This window comes from Perna viridis, chromosome 5 (assembly GCF_037379345.1).
Source record: "Perna viridis isolate PV_CMFRI_1.1 ecotype Kerala chromosome 5, ASM3737934v1, whole genome shotgun sequence".
NCBI lineage: Eukaryota > Metazoa > Mollusca > Bivalvia > Mytilida > Mytilidae > Perna > Perna viridis.
Genome location: NC_142449.1, coordinates 32,429,539 through 32,452,178, shown reverse-complemented (window position 1 = coordinate 32,452,178; position 22,640 = coordinate 32,429,539). Strand labels below are relative to the sequence as shown.

The 22,640-nt window shown below is 32.1% G+C and overlaps 1 protein-coding gene across 2 annotated transcripts; it reads right to left on the bottom strand.

Annotated features, from left to right (window-relative positions):
* Nucleotides 1–49: 49 nt before the first annotated feature.
* On the bottom strand, nucleotides 50–22,632 carry LOC148617112 (D-lactate dehydrogenase, mitochondrial-like). 2 transcript variants are annotated; one of them, XM_088584435.1, is made up of 12 exons: nucleotides 22,453–22,632; nucleotides 17,599–17,723; nucleotides 16,619–16,760; nucleotides 15,491–15,632; nucleotides 13,812–13,971; nucleotides 13,080–13,185; nucleotides 12,412–12,505; nucleotides 11,813–11,941; nucleotides 10,501–10,628; nucleotides 9,568–9,658; nucleotides 4,834–4,945; nucleotides 50–1,922 (listed from the first exon to the last, which is right to left on the bottom strand). In XM_088584435.1, the coding sequence occupies exons 1-12, from the start codon at nucleotides 22,537–22,539 to the stop codon at nucleotides 1,754–1,756; spliced, it is 1,485 nt and encodes a 494-aa protein (XP_088440561.1). In that variant the 5' UTR covers nucleotides 22,540–22,632; the 3' UTR covers nucleotides 50–1,753. The 2 variants fall into 2 exon arrangements, with proteins under 2 accessions (XP_088440561.1, XP_088440560.1); XM_088584434.1 differs by lacking the exon at nucleotides 4,834–4,945 and adding an exon at nucleotides 4,696–4,816 and having other exon boundaries at nucleotides 1,618–1,922; nucleotides 22,453–22,618.
* Nucleotides 22,633–22,640: the final 8 nt, after the last annotated feature.

Below are 22,640 nucleotides of genomic sequence, written 5' to 3'. Positions count from 1 at the left end.
TTGACTATAGAACTTGCTGTAATAAACAGAATAAGCCTGAACAGATATACACAAAATTATTGCACATTTTATTGATCATTAAACTTTTCTAAACTTCCACAATATAATCATCTGAGACCACATCTGATAACAAATTGGAAATGAAAAAAAAAACATTTGAAATTTAGCTGAAATGTTCCTGCCATTTATCAAATTACAACTTTAAATTGTGCTGTGATTTAAAAATTATTTACTTTCCCTGCCATACTGAGAAGGCAACAGCCCTTCATGCAAGCCAATAAAAATTTCTACAAATAAGCATAAAAATAAAAAAATCCAAAATTAATCAGTTGAAATCAGGTACATGTCAGCTATACAGAGGTAGAATTTTATAAAGGTAAAATAAGTTTTCATAAAGATAGGATATTCCATGTATACTGTTGAGCAGTAACAAATTTAGCCTTATGAATTTAGTTTCACCATGTCGAAGTTCATGTTTTTTTTCTTTTTTAAATTATTAAATTCATATAACCTTGCTTTAACGTGGACTGGGTTTCAAAACAAATAACAACTTTTTTTTAAGTGGTTCATATACACATTCTGCTTTCCAATTTCTATATATTAAAGAGCTTGCTTCACTCCCATACCACCTTAGCAGTACCAAAGAGTGGGGTTTGGATTAAACAACAACCATTTGATTTGTACGGGATAGGGGGCTAAGATGAAATTGGAAATAAAAAGGGACAACCTCATTTCTCTAAAATAAGGCAAACAAAACAGACCAAAGAGAAAAAAATAAAAGAGATCATTTATTTATTATTTATTTATTATTTATTATCTCTTTTATTTGATTGTTTATATACATGTACATGTATATACAAAATGTATATATATTTTTTTCTCCACCTTGGGCAGAAGAAAACCACGAAAGACCTATATTTACCAAAATAACAAAAAAAAAAAAACAAAAACAAAAAAAGGTAAGAAAATTTAACCCTAGCCCCCACCCCATATCAAAGTTCAACTTTGTTCTACTATGTGAGTTTAAGGACACTTAAGAACTTAAGTGACGTGAGTTGCTTTCCATTACTACTGTAAAAGAGAAAACCAATTTCAAGCAATATATGTTCAATATAAATATTTTTATCACATTTAACCACCACTTAAAAAGATTACACATTACACAAGAAATTATGTGATAGGTATAAATTAAATATATAATAAGGAGATCAATTTAAAAATGCTTGGTAAACTACATGGATCACATCAAAAGTTCAAAAAGGGTAATAATTTATTACAGGTTAAATAAATCAGGGGTTGCAAAACGTGTAGCCTCTCTAGGTAAAATTTGCCATCCAGTATTGTAGTATTCTTTTAATTATGTTTTATCACAATACAAATCTTACAGATAAAGCTTTACAATTGGAAATTCAAAAAGAAGAAAAAAAATATGTGATTTAAACTTTTACCCCTACATTAAATTTTTGATGTGGTCCTTTGCATTGACACAAAATACACATCTTTACTTCAACATATATACTTAACAACCAGTAAGAAATTAATCACATTTAAAAGAAAGTATACAAAAAAAATGGTTAAATTACATTGTAAAATTTCCCATAAAAATCACTATCATTTTAAAATAACAAAAAGCACCATATTATCATTTATAAAAATTGATCAAACTGTATATACATATCTTTGATAATAATCAATTTTGTTTGTTTTCAATTAGAAAATCTATTTGAAATGTCAAATTTTCTATCTGTTTTGTTCAGAAAAAGACCTTTGTAGGATTCATAATACCCTTTGGGTCAATTGTTTGTTTGATCTGTTTCATCACCTGGATACCTGTTTCTCCAATCTCCTTCTCTAGCAAAGCTCTCTTACCCTGACCAATTCCATGTTCACCAGTACAAGTACCATTCATTTCCAAAGACATCCTGAAGAGATTAAGAAAGTATAACAAGAAATGTGGACAGAAGAATAAACAAGGTGATTCCTATATACTTTCCCAAACTGTGGGGATAATTTTGAATTGATTTATGAATGTGCTGGCAGCTCTCAAACTCAAACTACTCAAGGTGACCCAGTGTCACTCGTAAAACATATTATCTGGAGAATTTTGTTAACTTCTGAATAGGCTAGCCAAACGAAAAAAAGTGAACCCATCATTACAAAGAATTTTATGATTAAATGGCTTATATGTCTTATGAACAATAAGTGCACAATATGTTAAAAAATTAAAGCAGCCAAATTTCTTGCATCGATAACTTAAGTCAACCTATCTGAAATCATCACAACCAGATCTGTATACTATTTTCATAAGGACAGAGCGTAAGAGAAGCTCTATATATGTACATGTTCTGAAATAAAAATAATTCATAATAATTTTGTCAGATGGGATGTTTCTTGGAAAGGATGTATGCAGTTAGGTGATTGCTTGAACTTTTGAACTTTTGGTGCCCCGTGCAGGTCCGGGTGTTAAAAGAATAGGCCTGTAGCAGCGCTAAGCTTGTCGTAAAAGGCGACTAAATAGTGCTCAGAAATCTAGCCGGGGGCTAGGCGCTCTGCCCACAGGGCAACTGGAATGTGTGCCCCAGGTGGTGGAATAGGGTACCCCTGGCGTGTTACATGCTGGGGTTGTCAGGCTATAATACGGAAAACTGGACCGCAAACCATAGTGGTGCACCGTGTTGGGAAAGATGCCACGTTCCTCGCACGTTAAAGAACCCTGCTGTGGTATTCGATAGGAGTAGGAACCTTTGCGCTCCGCCACAGGAGGCTAAATTGCCCGACCTTACCCATCCCTCCCTTTTTCTAGTGGCAATCAAAATTTGTCGACCCTACTGTCCTTGTGTCCCATCCTGTTTTTCATTTCATCATCATTTCATGTTCATTTTATCATCCGTTTCATGTTCATCGTCTGAATATAGCTGAAATATTGCTGCTCGGACGTTAAACCCCAACAATCAATCAATCAATGAACTTTTAAGTATCAGTCTTTGTAAGAATCATGCAAATTCTGTAATATGTGATACACCCCCAAAGAGTCTACATATTTTTATTTTTGTTATTAAGATGCTTTATAGGTCTATATGACGAAATGTATAATCATTCATTCCAAACTGTTTGCTCTTGGGAGATAATCCACATGAAAAACCCAAATGTTCCTATTGAATTTTAGTGTCTTTTACAGAGTTATTTCCCTTAATTTTGAATTCTACAAAGCATTCTACACAACTTTCCACTCCTAAGAACACAATTTCTATGAAAAGCCGCATATGTTCTGTTTACTTAAGCATTTTAAATAAAATTTAATAAAAATATGTAGGCTTTCCAACCATGTATAATATTGTGCATGATAATTAGCTGGGGTGCATAGTGGTGCATTATCCACAAAATGAAACATTCTTTGAGGACAAATAGCTCTTTCCCTCATAAGCAAAGCTTAACCCTAATTGCCTTTTATTGAAACAACTTAAAATTATGAATTACATGTTAATAATTAAAGTGCTGTTAGCAGTGGAGGTTTTTTTATTCTAGTGAAAATTGTAGCATAAACAAACTTTCAAAGATTACATGATGTAAAATAACACTGTAATCATACATTTGTGTTTCCCACATTATTTAACATTGTTTTTTTTTCTCCAAAATATAGAAATGGAATGCCAACCTTAACTACTTATTTCTGAAGTATGAACTGTAATCAATAGTTATAAAGTATCCAACTTTATTTACATCTACAAATTTTGTTCTATTCAACTATTCCTAAAATTATTAAACCTGTCCAAAAGTTAATTTGCATTTACCTTTAAAAACTAATTTAACTGAGCATTTATCCCACACTGTAATTGTACTCAAATAAACCAAATTACAGCTCATGAACATGAGCTTTTGCAAAACTAGATACTTATTATCAATTTGAATTTTCCTGCCAATTTCACTTGCTTAAAATCACTCCTCTTTACTTCCTGTTTGTTAAACATGAAATATTAATGATAGGATGTAGATTTTGACTGATGAATTTTTTACATGGAACATTCTTAACACATTCAATGTTTCTCGAGACATCACAGCAAGAATTAAATTCTCTAAATACAACTTTATTACTAAATATCTTTCTAGGCCAAAAAGTAGTCCCTCAAATCTTCAGTTGATTTGAATACTAGAATTTTAATTTCAATTTGCATAAATAATAAAATATTATTGAACTGAACAATTGTCAGAAATATATTTACTACTTATAAAAGAGATCCTGAATGATATAAAAGGAATTACATTTGGACTTTATTTTTGTGCAGAGTTCAGAAATAGTAGTTCCCAGCATAAACCAGTGACATAAGGTATTTTGATCCTAAAGGGTCAAAAACCCAAAATCCAGTTGAATATAAAAGCTGCATAGGTATTAGGAAAAAAAAATTTCAGTAAAAAGGGATTAATGCCAAATATTTCATTTGTAGTGAAGAAGCTTATAAAAACTGAAACATTGGTACAACATGTATAAGCTGGGAAATGGATATAACAACTCTTACACAGTATGCATAGACAGTAGACATTCATAAACTTGATTATTTTGTGCATCCTACTCTAGCCTCATATGTTACAATGGGAAAGGTCTGTTGAACTTTATTGAAGTGATATATATATATATATATACACATATATACAAATAGGATTGAGTTATAGCAAATGCTTTGCAGGTTTTAGACTTACTCTGCTATTTTACCAGCCAAATCAATCATTTGTTGCATTTCTTTTGGGTTATTTGGATCGCCAAGAAATAGAACATGGAAGTTCCCATCGCCTACATGACCCAACGTGAATCCAAATGGATCTACAATATAAACTTACAATGCCATTTTCTCTGATACTTCATGGATCTTTTGTAATTCTTCTTTGTCATTGAGGTCCACAGGAAAGAAAATATGGAAATTTCCATCCCCAACATGGCCGACTATGGGACCTTAGGAAAAATATTTAAGTTAAGCAGTAGTCTTTGTAAAAATCATGCAAAATCTGAAAAATGTGATACACCCCAAAAAAAGGCTACATATTTTTATTTTTGTAATTAAGTTGTTTTATGGGTCTAAGAAATGTTTAATTATTCATTCCAATCTGTCTGCTCTTAGGAGATAATCAACATTGAAAATCCAATAGATTTTATTGTTTTTGAGTGTCATTTACTGAGATCTCTAAAAATTTTGAAATCTTCAGTACATTCTATATAATTTTTATCTACTAAGAGTACGGGTTATATGAAAAACCGAATGTTAATTTCTGTTTACTATGGCAATTCAAACATAATATCAAAAATAAAAATATGTAGGCTTTTCACCCATTATTAGCTGGAGTGCTACTTAAAACACATTTCAGTGATTTTACTTCAAAACTCAATGTAAGTATGCTAACTAACATTTTATCACTAGCTTCGACAGATACATAGTTCGTGACCTATGAATGGGTTGCCTCATTAATATTCCATACTGTCAATGAAGCTCGTTACTATGACAAATAAAATAGTACCCCTTAAGTGCTGAATAACAACAATTTAAATAGCTAACTTCATATGACAGAGTTGGCCTTGGATGACCATTACCAGATGAAATGCTTACTTACTTACTTACTTACTTACTGCCCTTTACGCCACTGGCATGTAGGGCAGCAACGAAGTTCCTCCACTCTTGTCTATCATTGGCAAGTTTCTGTAATGTGCCCCAAGTCTTCTTATGTTCTTTGACTTCTGCTTCAATGGTGTGTCTCCAGGTGATCTTTGGGCGTCCTCTCCTGCGTTTTCCCTCAGGTGTCCAGAATAGGGCTGTTTTTGTGTTGTCTTTTGGGTCTTTTCGCAGGACATGTCCTAACCACTTCCATCTTCGTTTCATAATGATGGTGGCCATGTCTTCTTGTTGACATCTATTAAGGAGGTCCTGATTACTGATCTTAAGAGGCCAAAATATTCTTACGATCCTCCTCAGACTCCTGGTGTGAAAGGTTGAGAGTTTGTGTTGGTCTAACTCTGTTATCCTCCAGCACTCTGACCCATAAAGCAGGATAGGCAAGACGCAACTGTTATAGAATTTTAGTTTGGTGCGGATAGTGTACTGTCCTGATCTCCAGACAGGTTGCAAGCTATTAAATGCTCCTCTTGCTTTTGAGAGTCTAAGGTGGATGTCGCTCTCCGCACCTCCATCAGTTGTAACTATACTACCGAGGTATGTGAATTTGTTGGTAAAAGGTAGACATTGTTCGTGCAGTTTGATAGGTGTTGGTTTATTTACATTCAACATCATAACCTCAGTTTTCTTTTTGTTGATGTTTAGCCCAATTTGTCCTGCAAAATTCTGAAGTTTCTTGGTCTTTTCTTGTATAAGTTGGTGGGTGTGAGAAAGCAAAGCTATGTCATCGGCAAAGTCTAGATCTTCCAAGATGGAGAAGGTATTCCATCTGATGCCTCTTGGAGTATCTTTCGTTGTTTGTCGCATCACCCAATCAATGGCTATGATGAAAAGTGTTGATGACATAACACAGCCTTGATGGACTCCAGTTTTTACATTGAAATACATGTCGCTGTTGTTTCCGACTCTGCATCTGAAGTTTGTGTAGAAACTTTTGATGACGTCTATAAGTTGTTGTGGTATTCCGTATGATCTAATTATTTTCCATAAACTTTCACTATGTATGCTATCAAAAGCTTTTCCAAAATCTGTAAAGTTAATATAGAGTTGTCTCTGCCATTCAGTGCTCTGCTCAATAATATTGCGTAGCGTGAAAATTTGGTCGATGCAGCCTCTACCTGGTCTAAATCCAGCTTGTTCTTTTCTCAATAGTTCATCTACAGATCTTGCAATTCTTTTGATGACAACTTTGGCTAGTATCTTACTTGGGATAGAAATCAAAGTAATACCTTGCCAGTTATTACTATCATTTAATGACCCTTTCTTTGGTAATTTTATGATGGTTCCTTTGTTCCACTCATCTGGTACTTTGGTCTTATTCCAGATATCTTGGAAGATGGGATGGAGAATTTTTGCAGATAGGTATGGATCGTTTTTAAAGAGTTCTGCATTGAGATTATCACTACCTGGTGCTTTGCCACTTTTCAGACTTTTGATTGCTGTTATGATTTCAGATATTTCTGGTGGTTCTATATCTATGTCAAGCTCTACTTCTGCATCTTTAATTTCCGGTTCTTGAGAAGGTGGTGGCCTGTTAAGTAACTCTTCAAAATGTTCTGTCCACCTTTTTTCTTGAGTGCTTTCTGAGGTTAATATGTTACCCTGTTTGTCTTTGACATGTAAATTTGGAGATGATCTATTCTTCCCACATATAGTTCTTGTAATTTTGTATAATTTACTCTGTTCTACTTTCTGTGCTGCTTCTTCTGCATTATTTGCTAGCTCTTCCATAAAATTCCGTTTGTCTGTTCGAACTAGTTTCTTAACTTCTTTTTGTATTGAGCTGTATTCTTGTTGGAGTCTTTCTTTTAGCCGATGTGATTTGGTCTTATCTCTTTTGGCTTTAATCTCTCTTCTATTATTTATTGTTTTCCAAGTTTCAGGTGTTATCCAGTCCTTATGTTTTTGCTTTTGTCGCAAACCTAAACACTCTTCGCTTGTTTTTGTATATATGTCGGTTATTTTGTTCCATTTTTCATCAATATCATCCACAACATCTTCCAAGATATTTAACGTTTCATAACGATTCTTGAGTGTTATTGAAAAGTCATTTTTTACCTTCAAGATGTTAAGTTTTTCTGTATCATAACGAGTGGTTGTAACTTTCTTTCCAGCTGCTCTGAGCTTGAGTCTGATATTTGCTGTAACAAGTTGATGGTCACTTTCTACATCAGCTCCTCTTTCGACTCTTACATCTAGCAAAGATCGTCTCCACATTCCATTTATCATGATGTGGTCAATTTGATTTCTGTCTCTTAAGTTTGGTGAATACCACGTTAACTTATGGATATCCTTATGAGGGAATAGTGTGCCTCCAATGACATAGTTGTTGATGTTGCAGAAGTCAGTTAATCTTTCACCATTTTCATTCATACTACCACATCCATGTGTACCCATAGTTCTTTCAAAGTTCAAGTTGTTATTGCCTACTTTTGCATTCAGGTCACCCATAATTATTTTGATGTCATGATGTGGGCTTTGATCTAACTCTTTGTTGAAGTTGCTCATAGAATGCATCTTTGTCTTCATCGCTGGCATCATTTATTGGAGCATAGCACTGAAGTAGCGTCATATTAACTTGTTTACCCCTCAGTCTAGCCATGATCAATCTGTTGCTGACTGGTTTCCATTCCATCAGGGTTCTGTCTACTCCTTTCTTTAGAATGATGGCTACTCCCTCCTGATGTTTCCCATCTTCTCTTCCTGAGTATAGTACTGTTTCGCCTGTTGTTGTTTTTATCTTTCCAGATCCTGTCCATCTACTTTCACTGACACCTAAAATTTGTAGTTTGTACCGTTGCATCTCAGCTGTTATCTGTGCGAGCTTGCCTGTTGCATACATCGTTCTCACGTTCCAACACCCAATGTTTGTATTGGTTTTTACCATGTTGAGGGCCTCCCTAGTCATGTTGGTAGTCTCCTCTCGGCTTTTTCTACCTACAGTCATTAAAGCTCTACTGTTGGTGCGGTGGGGGGGGCTCTCCTCCACAGTTGTAGATTTTTTCTTCGTTGCTTTAACCCATAGCTGGATCAAGGTTGATGAGTGCTAGGGCGTATCCACACGCCGATGGGCCTACACACTGCATCTCTAGGGTCCTTGATACTCCGAGATCCTCTACAGTTTAGCCTACGATACTAGACCCTAGTTACTGTGTGCTGTCGCGAGGAGGCACTGTAGAGGTCTTAGACTGGTAGAGGCTTTGTACTGACAAGAAAGACTTACGCACTCGGCTTTCTTTTTCACCTATAAGTAGGCTAGTCAGCAGCAGTAGTAGAGTCTTCGACTCCCCCTGTACTAGGCGCATATCCAATCCCTGTGATAATAATCACTAGCACACCAGATGAAATGCATAAGGTATATAACAAGTCAATTTCAACTTTTTACTATTCCATTGGAATTTGTATCTATGTCTGATAGCTTGTCAGTTGTCTAAGGCAGTTCACCCAATAATGGTCATTTTGGCCATGGAAGAAGTAAACTATTTTACTCATTGCAAATGAAACAAGAAAAATTCTGAATTACAGCAAGTGACACAAACTTTTGCTGTATCCTTAGATTCAAAAGAAGAGGATTTAGTATGTCATAGTTTGACTGAGCTATGTGAAAATTCAAATAACATTTTGCTCCCAAATGAGAAATAAGAATCAAAGTTGCTACAGGATGATCAGACACAAAGATAAGTGCAGGAGTAGTGAATCTAGAGAGAGGAAAAAGGGGCATTCCAGGTTATAATTGGTCAATTTTTACCCCAGAATGCTTGAATTTAACAGAATTTTCCAACAAAAATGAGGGGGTTTCAAACTGCTACTGTACAGTACAGATCCCATTCAACCAGTGACGATATTAAATTCTTCTTAATGATAAAGTATCCAAGCTAAATTACATCTATGTATACCAAATAATACTAACCACACACTCCAGATTTCTTAATCTCTTCTTTTGATCTTGTGATAATTTCTGGTAACTTTGAAATAGGTACACACACATCTGTAGAGTATGGCTGTAATGAAAGAATAAGGTATGAAATTTTTACTCCATATTTTAATTATAGATGTAGAAAGAAATTTTGGGAGGAAAAGGTTCTCAAATTTAAAAAATAAGTGTAATAATAACTAAGTAATTTGCTTCTGTCCAATCAGATTTTATAGACAATGCAAAACAATTTCACAACAATCAATCACAACAGCCCATTTTCAAATCACCTGTTCCTATCACACTGTGCAAGCTGGAATATCATAATAATCTATCTGTCCATAAAGTAGATAAAGCATCCCAATAATTTAGAACATGGGTTTCACCAATACCATATTTCGTATATATGTGTCATGTTTCAACTGAACCACAGATTTATGTTACATTATTGGTACCTAAACAGAAAACCAAAGCAGAAGGACCAGAGCTTAAACCAATGAAAACCAAGTACTAAGTGACCCAACTTTTGTGATCAACTTACCTAACCCTCACAGTATTAATATGAATTTGTAGATGTTGTTGTGCTAGGTATACCCCATTTAGTTTATATATATAAGTACTTATTAGTGGTGAAAAATTGGAAAGTCTACTAAACAGAAAGTTGATATAAGACAGCAACCATTTTATAATCTACAATGCATGCCCCATCTATAAAAAGGCATATATCATATTTGAAATCAATCCATGCAGGCAGAGCCAAGATAATTGCAATGAAATCATGAGGAATGATAGATGGATGGACAGATAATGTGATTCCAATATACTATCCACCTGTTGAGTGGGGTTAAAAATAAATCAAATGAAACCTTATCACTGGGCATGACTGATATACTGATACACAAAACTTAAAGCTCAGCTTCAAAGTCTCACCTTACTGCCTGGTTTAAGTGCCATGCATGCATAAAGGATGTCATGTCTGGCCTTCCATAAATGATTTCTTTCATCTGCATCCTTAGCCCACTTGAAATCTGAGCCATTGTTCATTGAACACAAATCAGCTGAAAAAAAAAGAAAAAAAATGATATCTTAAAATTCCAAAATTTTAGATTAACCTAAGAAAATCATTCTTTACAGATAATTTAATGGTAGGCTTATTGGCAATATGTACTAAATGAATGACTTTATCTACCTTCCAATATGAGAAACTATAGAATGAGGATTAGTGCAATTTTTGCAATTTCATTAAAACTCAACCTACTACATTTAACTTCTTCATTCAGTCAGTGCTTGGATCAATATGTAGATCGAATTTTAATAAGATTGCCATTAGTGAAAGGTGATCTGTAAAAGAGAACTTACATTAAGTTGTAAATAATGTTAAGACAGAAGCTTTCACTATGAGGGTAACTTTGGCAACACACACAATCAAGAAATATCTGTATTAATAAAACCATAACAGAAAATTCTCTTCTTTAATTTTTCAAGTCGCTAAGATTAACACGCAAGAATGCAAAACTTACACAGTCACTGTAAGAATTAAGCAGTAGGTGAAACATGGTATGAAAAAACCCACCATTTTGAAAGTGTAATTTGAATATTTGCACCATAGGAATCTGGTATTTTCCATAAATTATAGATGCATTGAGTTATAATTTTGAAATGCAATGAAAAATGAACATTGCAAGGGCAGATAACTCTGACAAAAACCTAATTTTTTTCTAACATTCTATAGAAAAATTTCTGAGCAAGCCAGTGATGCAGAGATCAAATAATGATCTTTTCAAATAGAGAAAGCATCCCTGAGTGATATTACATGGTCAGACCAGTGGGTTTTTGATATGAATGTTTCTGATTTCTTCCATTCTGCTTGATTCTTACAAACACTTACACTTATCAAAATTAACACCACATAAAAATTCCACATTTATAGCAATTGCCTTCAGAATAGGCATTCAGCAATATGTAAAGAAAGCTTTTTCAATATTATTTTGGAGGTATAAGATGCTACATAGAAAAAGTATTTTGTTATCCACACATAAACAAACATGTACAAATCTCAAAGGTAAACAGTTTATCCAATTTCCTTCAGAACACTGACCTATTTCTATCTTTTAAGATGCCTTGCTATTGAAAGAATTTATAGTTCAACTGGCTAATTCCATTAATTTATATAGCATATATACACCTAAATTTAAGGCACACAAATTCAGGGACATGCACAATTTCATTCATAAACATTTACCAACTAATGCTGCTTGTTCATCTAAAGATGAAGGACTTCCTGTGAATTCTAAAAATAGCGATGGTGCAACTTTCATATCCATTTTGTTAAATTTGTTAACTGCATCTATTGATACTTCATCTAAAAATTCTGGAAAATAAATATACGAGAAATCAAACATCAGTCATTTTCTTTTATGTTCATATAAAAATTTCAAGCAAGCAAAAGTTCGGCATTTAAAACTTCGTTTTTTTTTCAGTATTGGAGCATACCTTTTCTTTATGAAAAAAATATGACCACAACTATTCCAAACAATAAATACATGGTGAATAGTTGAGCAACTATAATACCATACAGTACATATATGATGTACACTAAGAATAACACTAGATTTTATTTTCATTGAAATTACTGGTATACCAAAATGAAGTTACCGCAAATCTGACAGGGATAGATCCAGGAATTTACAAAAAGTGTGGGGTAGGGGAGTTCCAGGGGCTATTATTTGCTCATTTCCTAAATGTTTTCACAAAATAAGTGTTTTCCATAAAAAGAAAGGGAGTGGGTTCCAATCCCTAGAAACCCATCCATCTTCTGGATCTGAAATGACAACAACATACCTATTCTGGCCATCTGAATCCCTGCCTGTAATACCTGAACTGTTGTATCAACAGCAGACTGGACATCTGGGAAATGACAAATAGCTGCAACTGCCTGTAAATACAAGAAAACACACCATTACAGCCAATCTCAATGCAGTGGCAAATGTTCATTCCATCTCTTACTAACAGCTGCAGACAGGCCTTTAGAAATTCTCTGACACTTTTCAAATAAAACGTTGTATGACAATCGGACAACATCAAGTAATATTATTCACTTTTTCCAGACTTTGCAAGATTCTTGAATTTTCTGAGAGGGCTGGTTGCAGCATCTAGAGTAAATTTATTATATCGAATGGTTTAAATTAGAAATGTACAAGTGTTCTTTTTCATAAATATTATATTGAAAATTACATATATTATTGATATTCAAAAGATAAATAAATGTAGGAACAGGATATTTCAGCAACTCATTCTCAATTTTTTTAGATTAATTCTTTCATAACTTGTGCTTTTTTTATCTGTCGGCTTAGAATTATTCATGATTTTTTTTTTCTCCAACCCTTAGGAAAAGAGTTTTCTATTTGAATAATGATTAACTAAAACAAAAAGACAGAAGTTATGACATAATAAAATGTGTATTCGTCTCAACACATTTTAGATTAATTCATTAATGTTTACAGACTTACTGCTTCTGGTATACCATACAAACGCAATGTGGCCTTTGTAATGACTCCTAAAGTTCCTTCGGACCCAACAAAAAGATTTGTCAGATTATAACCTGCTGATGTTTTTCTAAATAGAAGAAAATAGTCAATATACCACAAAATCAAATTTCAAAAAAGGCAATGCTCGAATTTTAAATATAAAAATTTTAAACATAATTTTTATTTATTCATACATTGTACTTATAATAAATCTGAGAGTATCCATAATCAGCTTTTAAAGAAAGTAAAGTATAAAAATTCTCATGAATATACCAAAGCTGTTACAAACAATGTCACATAGTGCCAGTGGATGAAATTGGAAAATGGATAAAGTAAAAAATTAACAAAAGGGTGAACATTTACTTTTCCCATTTTAGCATTCATGTATCATTTATTGTGCATTTGCTGAGTGTTTTGCTTGCATTCTAACACATGATAGGAGCATTTGTTTAAAAGCATGATACAAGTATTTAAGCACACAATAGAAGTGTTCATTTATTTTTGTATACTCATTATTTGTTTTTTTGCAGCCATTATTTTTATATTTTTACTATAACTTTTTTGTATTACTTCTACTGGTATTAAAAATATTCTTCATTTTTTCTTTCTTCATTAATTGTAAGCATTAATATTTTTCACCGTTTCTCCTTGTTACAATTACAAGCAATCTTATTGTCTGATTGACTTGATTTTTTAAGGGACAGATATACATACTTTGTTCTCCTTCCCTCTCCAGCAGTATTTATAACACGCCCATCAGCTAAAACCACTTCTAAATTCAGAACATTTTCTCTCATAGTTCCATATCTAACTGCATTTGTTCCAGAAGCACTTGTAGAACACATTCCACAGAGTGATGCATCTGCTCCTGGGTCTGAAAAATTAAAACAATACTTTTTTGGCTAGATTTGCGTCCCATTTTTTTTTCTAAAAGCACAAAAGCTACTTCATTCATTAGAAAAACACACTTTCTCAAAGCCTGCTTTACTAAAATGCAAAAAAATATAAATTTTTCCTTAAAAAATCCAATACCGGGTAATCATCTTTTCTATATTTGAATAGACATAAAGTATGAAAATCTGAATAAGTTTTTGAAAAATGATAATTTTTTATAGATACCATATATTTATTTCCCCTTACCACAGATGAAACACATCTATATTTTATTGCTATTTTTTATAATACCACCAGCTTAAATGACTTTTTTAAAGTGAAAACAATACCTCTTCATATTTTTCAAAAAAGTAATGTTTGAATCAGAAAGTCACATTTATTGAAAATAAAAGTGTATTGACTTGAAATAAAATCAATACACAAACTGATACACACATGTTAACCCTAAAAACATTATTTGGAGACTCCCACAAAATCAATGAGAAATATAGAATCACCCATATTAAAATGTTTGATATGACGAAGGTTTTTGGCTTTAAAATTATTAACTTTTGGGTGAAAATACTTAGATGATTGTAATTTTTATATCAAGAATTTGCTTTTACATGTAAGTGTCCAACACTAGACAGTACCAATGGGAAGAGCCTTCTACTAAGGTTAACAGATATACTGATGAGGCATGGAATCAGGGTAAAATACGCGGCTTTGACATGTGTTTCTTTATCTGATTTGTGTCAATTTTGTAAATTGTTTGTATTTCTAGTCAATATGCTATTAGTGTGTTTATACTGCAATTCCAATATTTTTTTTATCAAATTTAATTATATATAACAAGTACAAATTATATTACTGTTCTTCCCTTGGTCGCCCCATACAGTGATACTAAGTGATACAGTAGTTCATTCTAAGTTTCAAACATAAGATGGTAGACGGAGCTTAAGTGTTATTTGCTGTCATGATTGTTTACCACCAATAAATATACTTTCTACGCATTTTGGGTGCTCAAATAAAACTATTGAAATATAATTATACAATAGATGCTAATACATAGCATTATCACGATAAATTGACTGCCCGTGGGATGGAAAGTGAACCTGTAATGCTGATAATGCCATAAGCCACAATGTTGAAGGCAATACCATTTTCCAAGGGCAATTAACTCATCAATAAATCCATCTACATAAGAAACTAAGGTGTTTATTTCATTGAAGAATCTGAAAAGTGCAATATCGATTTTAAAAGCTCCCAGGAGCTTATGTTGTATTGTTTTAAAATATCAACATTAAAGTAAGCTTTTGTATATGTACATGTATTTGTATTTGAATATTGTATGGTAGTAACCCTGGCATTTTTGCATGATAATGCATTTCTGACATTTTAACATACATTAATGAATACCACATGACCATGTTTTAACCAATAAGAACAGTTTATATTTCTCTAATATAAAATAAAGAATATTAATACTCTCCTCTTATCTTAGGCTAATATTAACTCACCAATAGGAAACCATAGTCCAGTATCCCTGAGATAACTGTTTAAGGCCATTCTGGTTACACCTGATTCTACTGTACAGTCAAAGTCTTCAGGATGAACAGAAAGTATCTGGTCCATCTTGCTTACATCCACACATACTCCTCCCTAAAAACAGCACATAAAACATTTTCTAAAACGATAAAACAATCTGATTTCACTTAAACTTAGCTATAGTGCATGCACTGTGAAGCTTGAGCCAATAGATTTTTTTTCAAATACTTAGCTGAATTAGAATTATCATTGAAAAAAATCTTGAAAGAACATTTTTGCAAGGATGCTGTCTTGAACAATATAATCATTTACCCAGAGGGGTTGACATTTGTCAATATAACACAATTTTTATCAAAACTAGAAATTTACAAAAGTCCATATGTAATAAACTTTTTGTAAACAAACAAGAAAATGTGCTAACTTATCACTAATGCTTTGGTTGGGACTTAGGTCAAAATAATAAAATACCAAAAAATCAAGTTTATTGACCTTGCATTCATGAAAAGAAAAGCTCCAGTGCTAAAGTTAAAATCAGGAAAGGCAGATCTATCAACACAGATGCACAGTAAAAATGCTGTTTAATGTATCCCCAGATTAGTATAAAAAATATGAAAGGCTTGTTTTTTTTTTTAAACAAAAAAGATAAAATAGATATAGAGTTATTTTGCAAACATAACATCATATCAACCAACTAATGTTAATGAGGAACCAATTACAATTGTTTATGGAATTAGCATATGACAAAATTTAAAACCAAACATAATTGACTTAAGATGCATCAAAGAAAGTGGTATGTGACAATACTCATTTCCTAGAATAGTACCAGGGATGGTAACTGGCAATTTCATATAAATTGTTTTTAAATTTTTTTTTAATTGATTATCATAATCATAATATTGGTTTTTTTATTTGTAACAGAAGAAGAAGGTCGTACCTTCAGTATATTTTACAGGTTCATATAAATATTGTGTACTTCTCTCCATGAAGAGAATTTGTGTTTGAATTATTAAAATGGTTGTATATTTCTGTTTCAATTAAAATTAAGAGACTTTTTTACTGTGAATTTCTTTTCTACAATGTAGAACATCAGCAATACATACTTTTACAGCATTAATTCCTCCTTCCAGTCCTGTACCACTTCCAAAGGGAATCAATGGTATCTCATTATCATTACAAAGTGCTGCTATTTTACTGACTTCCTCAACACTTCGAGGGAATGTCACTACTTCTGGTGGGCAATTCCTAAAATTGAAAAAGCTTTTATTCCCACACTTTCTGACCTTTACACTGTATAAAATTTAATATCAATTTCAATATACTGTGATTAATTTACAGTAAATGAGACAAGACACTGATTCATATTGTGTTTTATTAAGCCTTTTAGGCTATGCTCAAATGAATATAATGTTTGTATGCATTTTCCTGAATTACGTTAACAGTGGGTCGGAAATTAGAGAAATAATTTTACTTTACTATTAAAATCCCAAACTTGGATTTAAAACAATTAAATATTAGTGTTTATTATCTTCTCAATAATACATTTATAAAAAAAAAATGCTGGAAGATAAGAATAATATTTTGGGAGAAGTGCCATTTTAAATCTGAGTAGGCATGGTCTAAGTGCTAACAAACATGATTTTATTTTAGACTGTATTCTTTTCGAGTTTAGTGACATTACAGGGACTACTACATCATAGTCTAGCTGCATGAACAATAAGTTTTTCCAGTATAAATGCAGTGGATCAGAGAAAGACTAAACATTAAAAATTAGCAATGTTAATGTATACATTAATGGAATTCAACAAAATAAAATTAATTTACAGAAAAATAAACAAAACACAACATTTTTATTACTTCCGTCATAAAGTGTACTATACTGCCAAGAAAAAGATTTCAAATTCTTAGAAAAAAAGGTTTTCTGTAGTCTGATTTAAAAATTGGAAAAGCAGCATTCACGGATCAGCAATTCAAGAGTACATGTATTTAGCAGAATCTTATATCAGAATGATAATCCATGCTTAAATCTTGTATGTCCTAAATAACTTTTTAATCAAATGCATACCAAATGTTATTTTTGTACCTGTGATATGACTCATCATGACCATGCTGATCACGAATAGCCATTGCTGTGGAAACATTTTTCTTGCCAACAATATCTGCTAATGCTGCAACAAATTTATCTGGAACTTTAACAGTTTCTGCAGCCTGGAAAATGAAAAGAAATATATAGTTAAATAAGTTACTGGTCTGTTAAATAATATTAAGAAACAAATGAATACATGGTCTGAAAGTGAAGCAAAAGTGTAGACCAAACGTCCATGAGACAACCACCACAATAGTGAACTGGCATACTGGTTTATATGCTACAGAAGAAAGTTAAATGGTAGAAAGGTCCAAAATGGTAAATTAAAAATTAATGATCTGATCTCATAAAGAATAAAATTTTAAAGATGCTAAATCCTTTAACTTTACATACAGATATATTGATGATGTATTGTCCATCAATTACCCTTCTTTTTGTAAATGGTTACCGTCAATATATCCACCAGTGCTCGGGATAAAGGAGACTATAGAAACAGCCTGTTCTGCATCTTTTTTGGACCTACATCTCGACCTTGACTACAGTGGTCATCTCAGCAGTAAGATTTATGATAAAAGAGATGACTAATTTTAATACAATAAATTTTCCTTACCTGTGCAGCAATATCCCTTCATCTCCTGCATTTGGTGTTTATATTTTACAATTGATTTGCTACGCTATAGCAAGTACTAACCAACTCGGATTTCCTTCAACACCATAAATATCTGCATAACAGACTCCTGAGTCAGGGGTATGAGGAAATGTGTCTTAAAAGGTCTCTTACCAAATTCTATTTTAGATATCAGTCCCTGGTTGAAAAATACTCCGTTTCTTCTAAAACAATGAGTAATGATTGTTTTATGTAAACACAAAATGTGAATTTTGCAGTGCCTTTTGTAGATTTTCTGATTTTGTTGTTGTGTATTTTGACCAGTTCCTTAAATTTGCTTATTTGCATGTCATGTTGCAGTTGTGATGTGGATTTGTATGAAACTTAAGTATACTGAAAGTTTCTGCATAGTATAGACACCTGAACATGTAAAAGACAATTAATATATTCTGTTTATTATTGTGATACATATAACATCATGAAGTATTAATAACAAATTATAACATTTCAACAGATCAACAGTTCAACAGTTCAACAGTTCCATTGTGTGTTATTCTCATAAAAAGTCAATTAAACATGATACTGTTCTGCAATATGGGCAATGATGTGTGTAGAAGCTTGCCATGTTTACTGAATGATTGGCATGGCTGATTAGGTGGCCATTTATCTTATGGTCAAATTACTAATCATGGCTTGTATTTTTCTGAAACACTTTTCTTTAAACATAACATCAAAAACATCAAGAAGAACTTAAAAAAAACTAATGAAGATCAAAGACATCAAAAAGGTTTACTTAGATACAGATGACTTAATTTTTTAGATGACTGGATTATTTAGAGCATCAAAGTACTTTGAAATTAAATGAATTAAAATAGTTTATTATAATGACTGATTCTAATAAGACTAAATCACTACCTGTAACAAAATGTAAAATAAATAACTGTTTATTGTTATGATCATTTAATCACTGCAATAGAAATTTTAACAAGAACAAAATAATAACTTTATTTTGCAGACATATCCATAAAAATTTTCATTACAAATTCAAAAAAAAAATGTTTTTCGTCATCAATTCTCTAGAATCTTTTTGTATCTTGAAATATCTAATGGACGATAATAAGTGTTAATATTATGGATGCAAGTCGTTCCAGCCCAAGTCGTTCCGGCCCAAAGTCGTTCCGGGCCCCAGTTTTTATTGTATATATATGTATCATTTGGAAACAGGACGATGATGATCATGACCACCAATACTGAAAGAACTGAATACAACAACAAAAAAGTCGTTCCGGCCCCAGTTTTTTATTGTATATATATGTATCATTTGGAAACAGGACGATGATGATCATGACCACCAATACTGAAAGAACTGAATACAACAACAAAAAAGTCGTTCTGGCCCCAGTTTTTTTATTGATATGTATCATTTAGAAACAAGACGATGTTGAATGATCATGAAAGAACTGAATACAACAACAGAAAAGTCGTTCCGGCCACATTTTTGATGTTGCCATCTGGAACAATAATATAATGTTTTTGAAATAAATCCTTATATATATCAATTAAAAAAAAATGTTCATTCACTCTCTTTTCCTTGCTTCAACTATATACAATATCATTAATCCTTTTATTTTAATATTCATTCATTACTCCTTTCTACTCTCTTTGTAACTCTCATTGCACACTCTCGCACAGTTGCACCCAGATAGTATATATAAAAAAGTTTGCTCCTTTTTCTATTATTTTTTTATATTATTTGAAAATTATTGAAAAATCTGATCACATGGGGCCCAGAATAGCTGTGTTTTATGTATAACATTATTTTGTGTTCCATTATACATATCTAGACTTTTATAATGTAAAATTTTTTGCTTTACACCACTTATATTTGGAAGTTTTTCATCCAATTTACACTTATAAATATAATTCTTAACAATAATAACAAGCAAATTTAACAATGATGAATATTCTGGATAACCAAGCAGTATGTTTTTCTTATCTTTATTAATGTCGCGAAAAACTCTTTTCAGTCTAACGAAAAATTCGTGTAAAAAAGCCTGAATATGGCAACACTTATAGAAAACATGCTCAATAGCTTCATCATGATTTTTACAAAAAGTGCAAACCTTAGAGTTGACAAAACCTATTTTAAACAAAAAAGTATTTGTAGGAAGTATTCTGTGTAATAATTTGTATTGGAAAGTTTTAAGGTAGGAATTCTTACAACATTTTTGTAAAGTTAGAAAAAAATTCCTCCATTCAAATCTTTCCATATTTACCTTTTCTTGCCATGCCTCAATTTTAGGATTAGGCAAAACAAAAATACTTTTAACCAAATCCTTATAAACAAATTTAATACTTTTACATGTCTGTAAATTTGTAATAAATTTGTTATACACAGTAAAATTTTCAAAATCATACATAGTCATTCCCTGCAACCCTTCTTTCAACTGATTTTTTAAATCAGGTGGAATGCAAGAGAGAAGACTATAATATTTAATAAAATTTTTAGTATTACAAAGCTGACCTATCCTATCAAAAGTATAAAATGTTTTTGTATGCTTGTCTATCAAATCTTTTAAATTTGTCACCCCTTTTGATTTCCATTTGATAAAATAGGGGAAATCATCAAGAGATGCAAAATTCAAAATATCTAAACTTAAAATATCCTGCACGTTTGTACGGTTTGATATCATGTAAACCCTTAACCACATCTCGCCAAAAAGGGTTGGTAATTTTATTACCAACTTCTCGAAGTTTTTCCTTCTGCAAATTAAATAGTCGAACACCCCCAACCTTTTGAAGGTTACTGATAGAACTGAATACAACAACAAAAAAGTTGTTCCGGCCCCAGTTTTTTTATTGATATGTATCATTTGGAAACAAGACGATGTTGAATGAACATGAAAAAACTGAATACAACAACAGAAAAGTCGTTCCGGCCACATTTTCGATGTTGTCATCTGGAACAAGAGTCACACGACAAGGCATGCTGTCTTGGTCTTACTTCTGTCGTACAACCTACACAAGGATACATCAAGAATAACGTTTTTTTCAAATAATGAAGAACTAAGATTCGGTTGTTATTTATATAGACCTGACATGTGAGTTGTTTTTTTTTTCTCAGCTTGGGCATATGTTTTTATAAAAACTAATTGTACAAACAAGTGAAATTTACCATCAAAGACATAATCCAATCAAAATGTATCATCAAAAACTATTACTGTCAATCAATTAAATCATCAAAAATTATTACCGCCAATCAATTAAATCATCAAAAATTATTACCGCCAATTAATTTTTGATACATTCTTTAATCATCAATTTATTAATTAAATCATTTATAATTAGCAGTGCATAAGTAACTAATTAATCACTACATCCGATTACTCTCTTAATCTTTATTAATGCTCTTAATTATGAAATAATGTGATAAAACATTACAAAAACAATATCTATGGTTCTTGACGGAAACATTATGAATACACATTTGTTGACTAATCTTTATAAAAAATATGCGACTTCGGTAAAATCTCAAATAATTTATCTAAATTCATTGACTAATTGGTAAAATTAAATATTTTTATTTTGGGGACGGAACGACTTTTAAAATGAGGCCGGATCTACTTGGGGCTGGAACAACCGAGGCCGGAACGACTTGGGGACGGAACGACTGGAAAACAATATTATTATTCATATTATTTCATTTTTTGTCTGGTCTAGTATTTTGCAATTATTTATTTCATCTACATAAGTATTATATGATTTCCTTATGTAATTGTAACGATGTAAATTTTAAATGTAGGAATGACTTGTTCTTATCAGTTTCATGTACATTGCTTTAACTGACTGCTTTACATGTACTTTAGGTGTAAAATAATGCATTGTGCAATGTTTCAGTAGAATCACAATACTGGTATAAAATACTATATGCAATTAATATATTTTTTTGAGAAAATCACAATATTGGTATACAATACAGGAATATTTTTCCTATAGCAGTTTTATGCAAGTTAGATCCATTTTTACATTGTAATTTGTAGTCCACTTTAAAAAATCATTAATTAATTTTTTTTTTTGTTTGTGGGTGTGTGTATATGTATGTGTGTGTGTGTGTAAAAACAACCATGTATCATACTATCATGACCTTGCAGATGTTTATTCAATTTGTTACAGAAAATGACCCTGTCTAAAGGCTGTTATGTCTCATACTAATGCTGTTATAAAAGTTGTCAACTCGAAAGTACCTGCGCAGATGCTTTCATATCCACAGACTTATGGTATGCGCGTACTGAACATCTGTAACAATTGTTGAAAACTTTTCTGAGTAACATTTCTGACAGCTAGGTAGGCAAAGTCTGCAAGTTGGTAAATAATCAACTGGTTCTGTAGAAATTACTCTCATTATCTTTAGTGTTCTGTCGACTGTAAACCA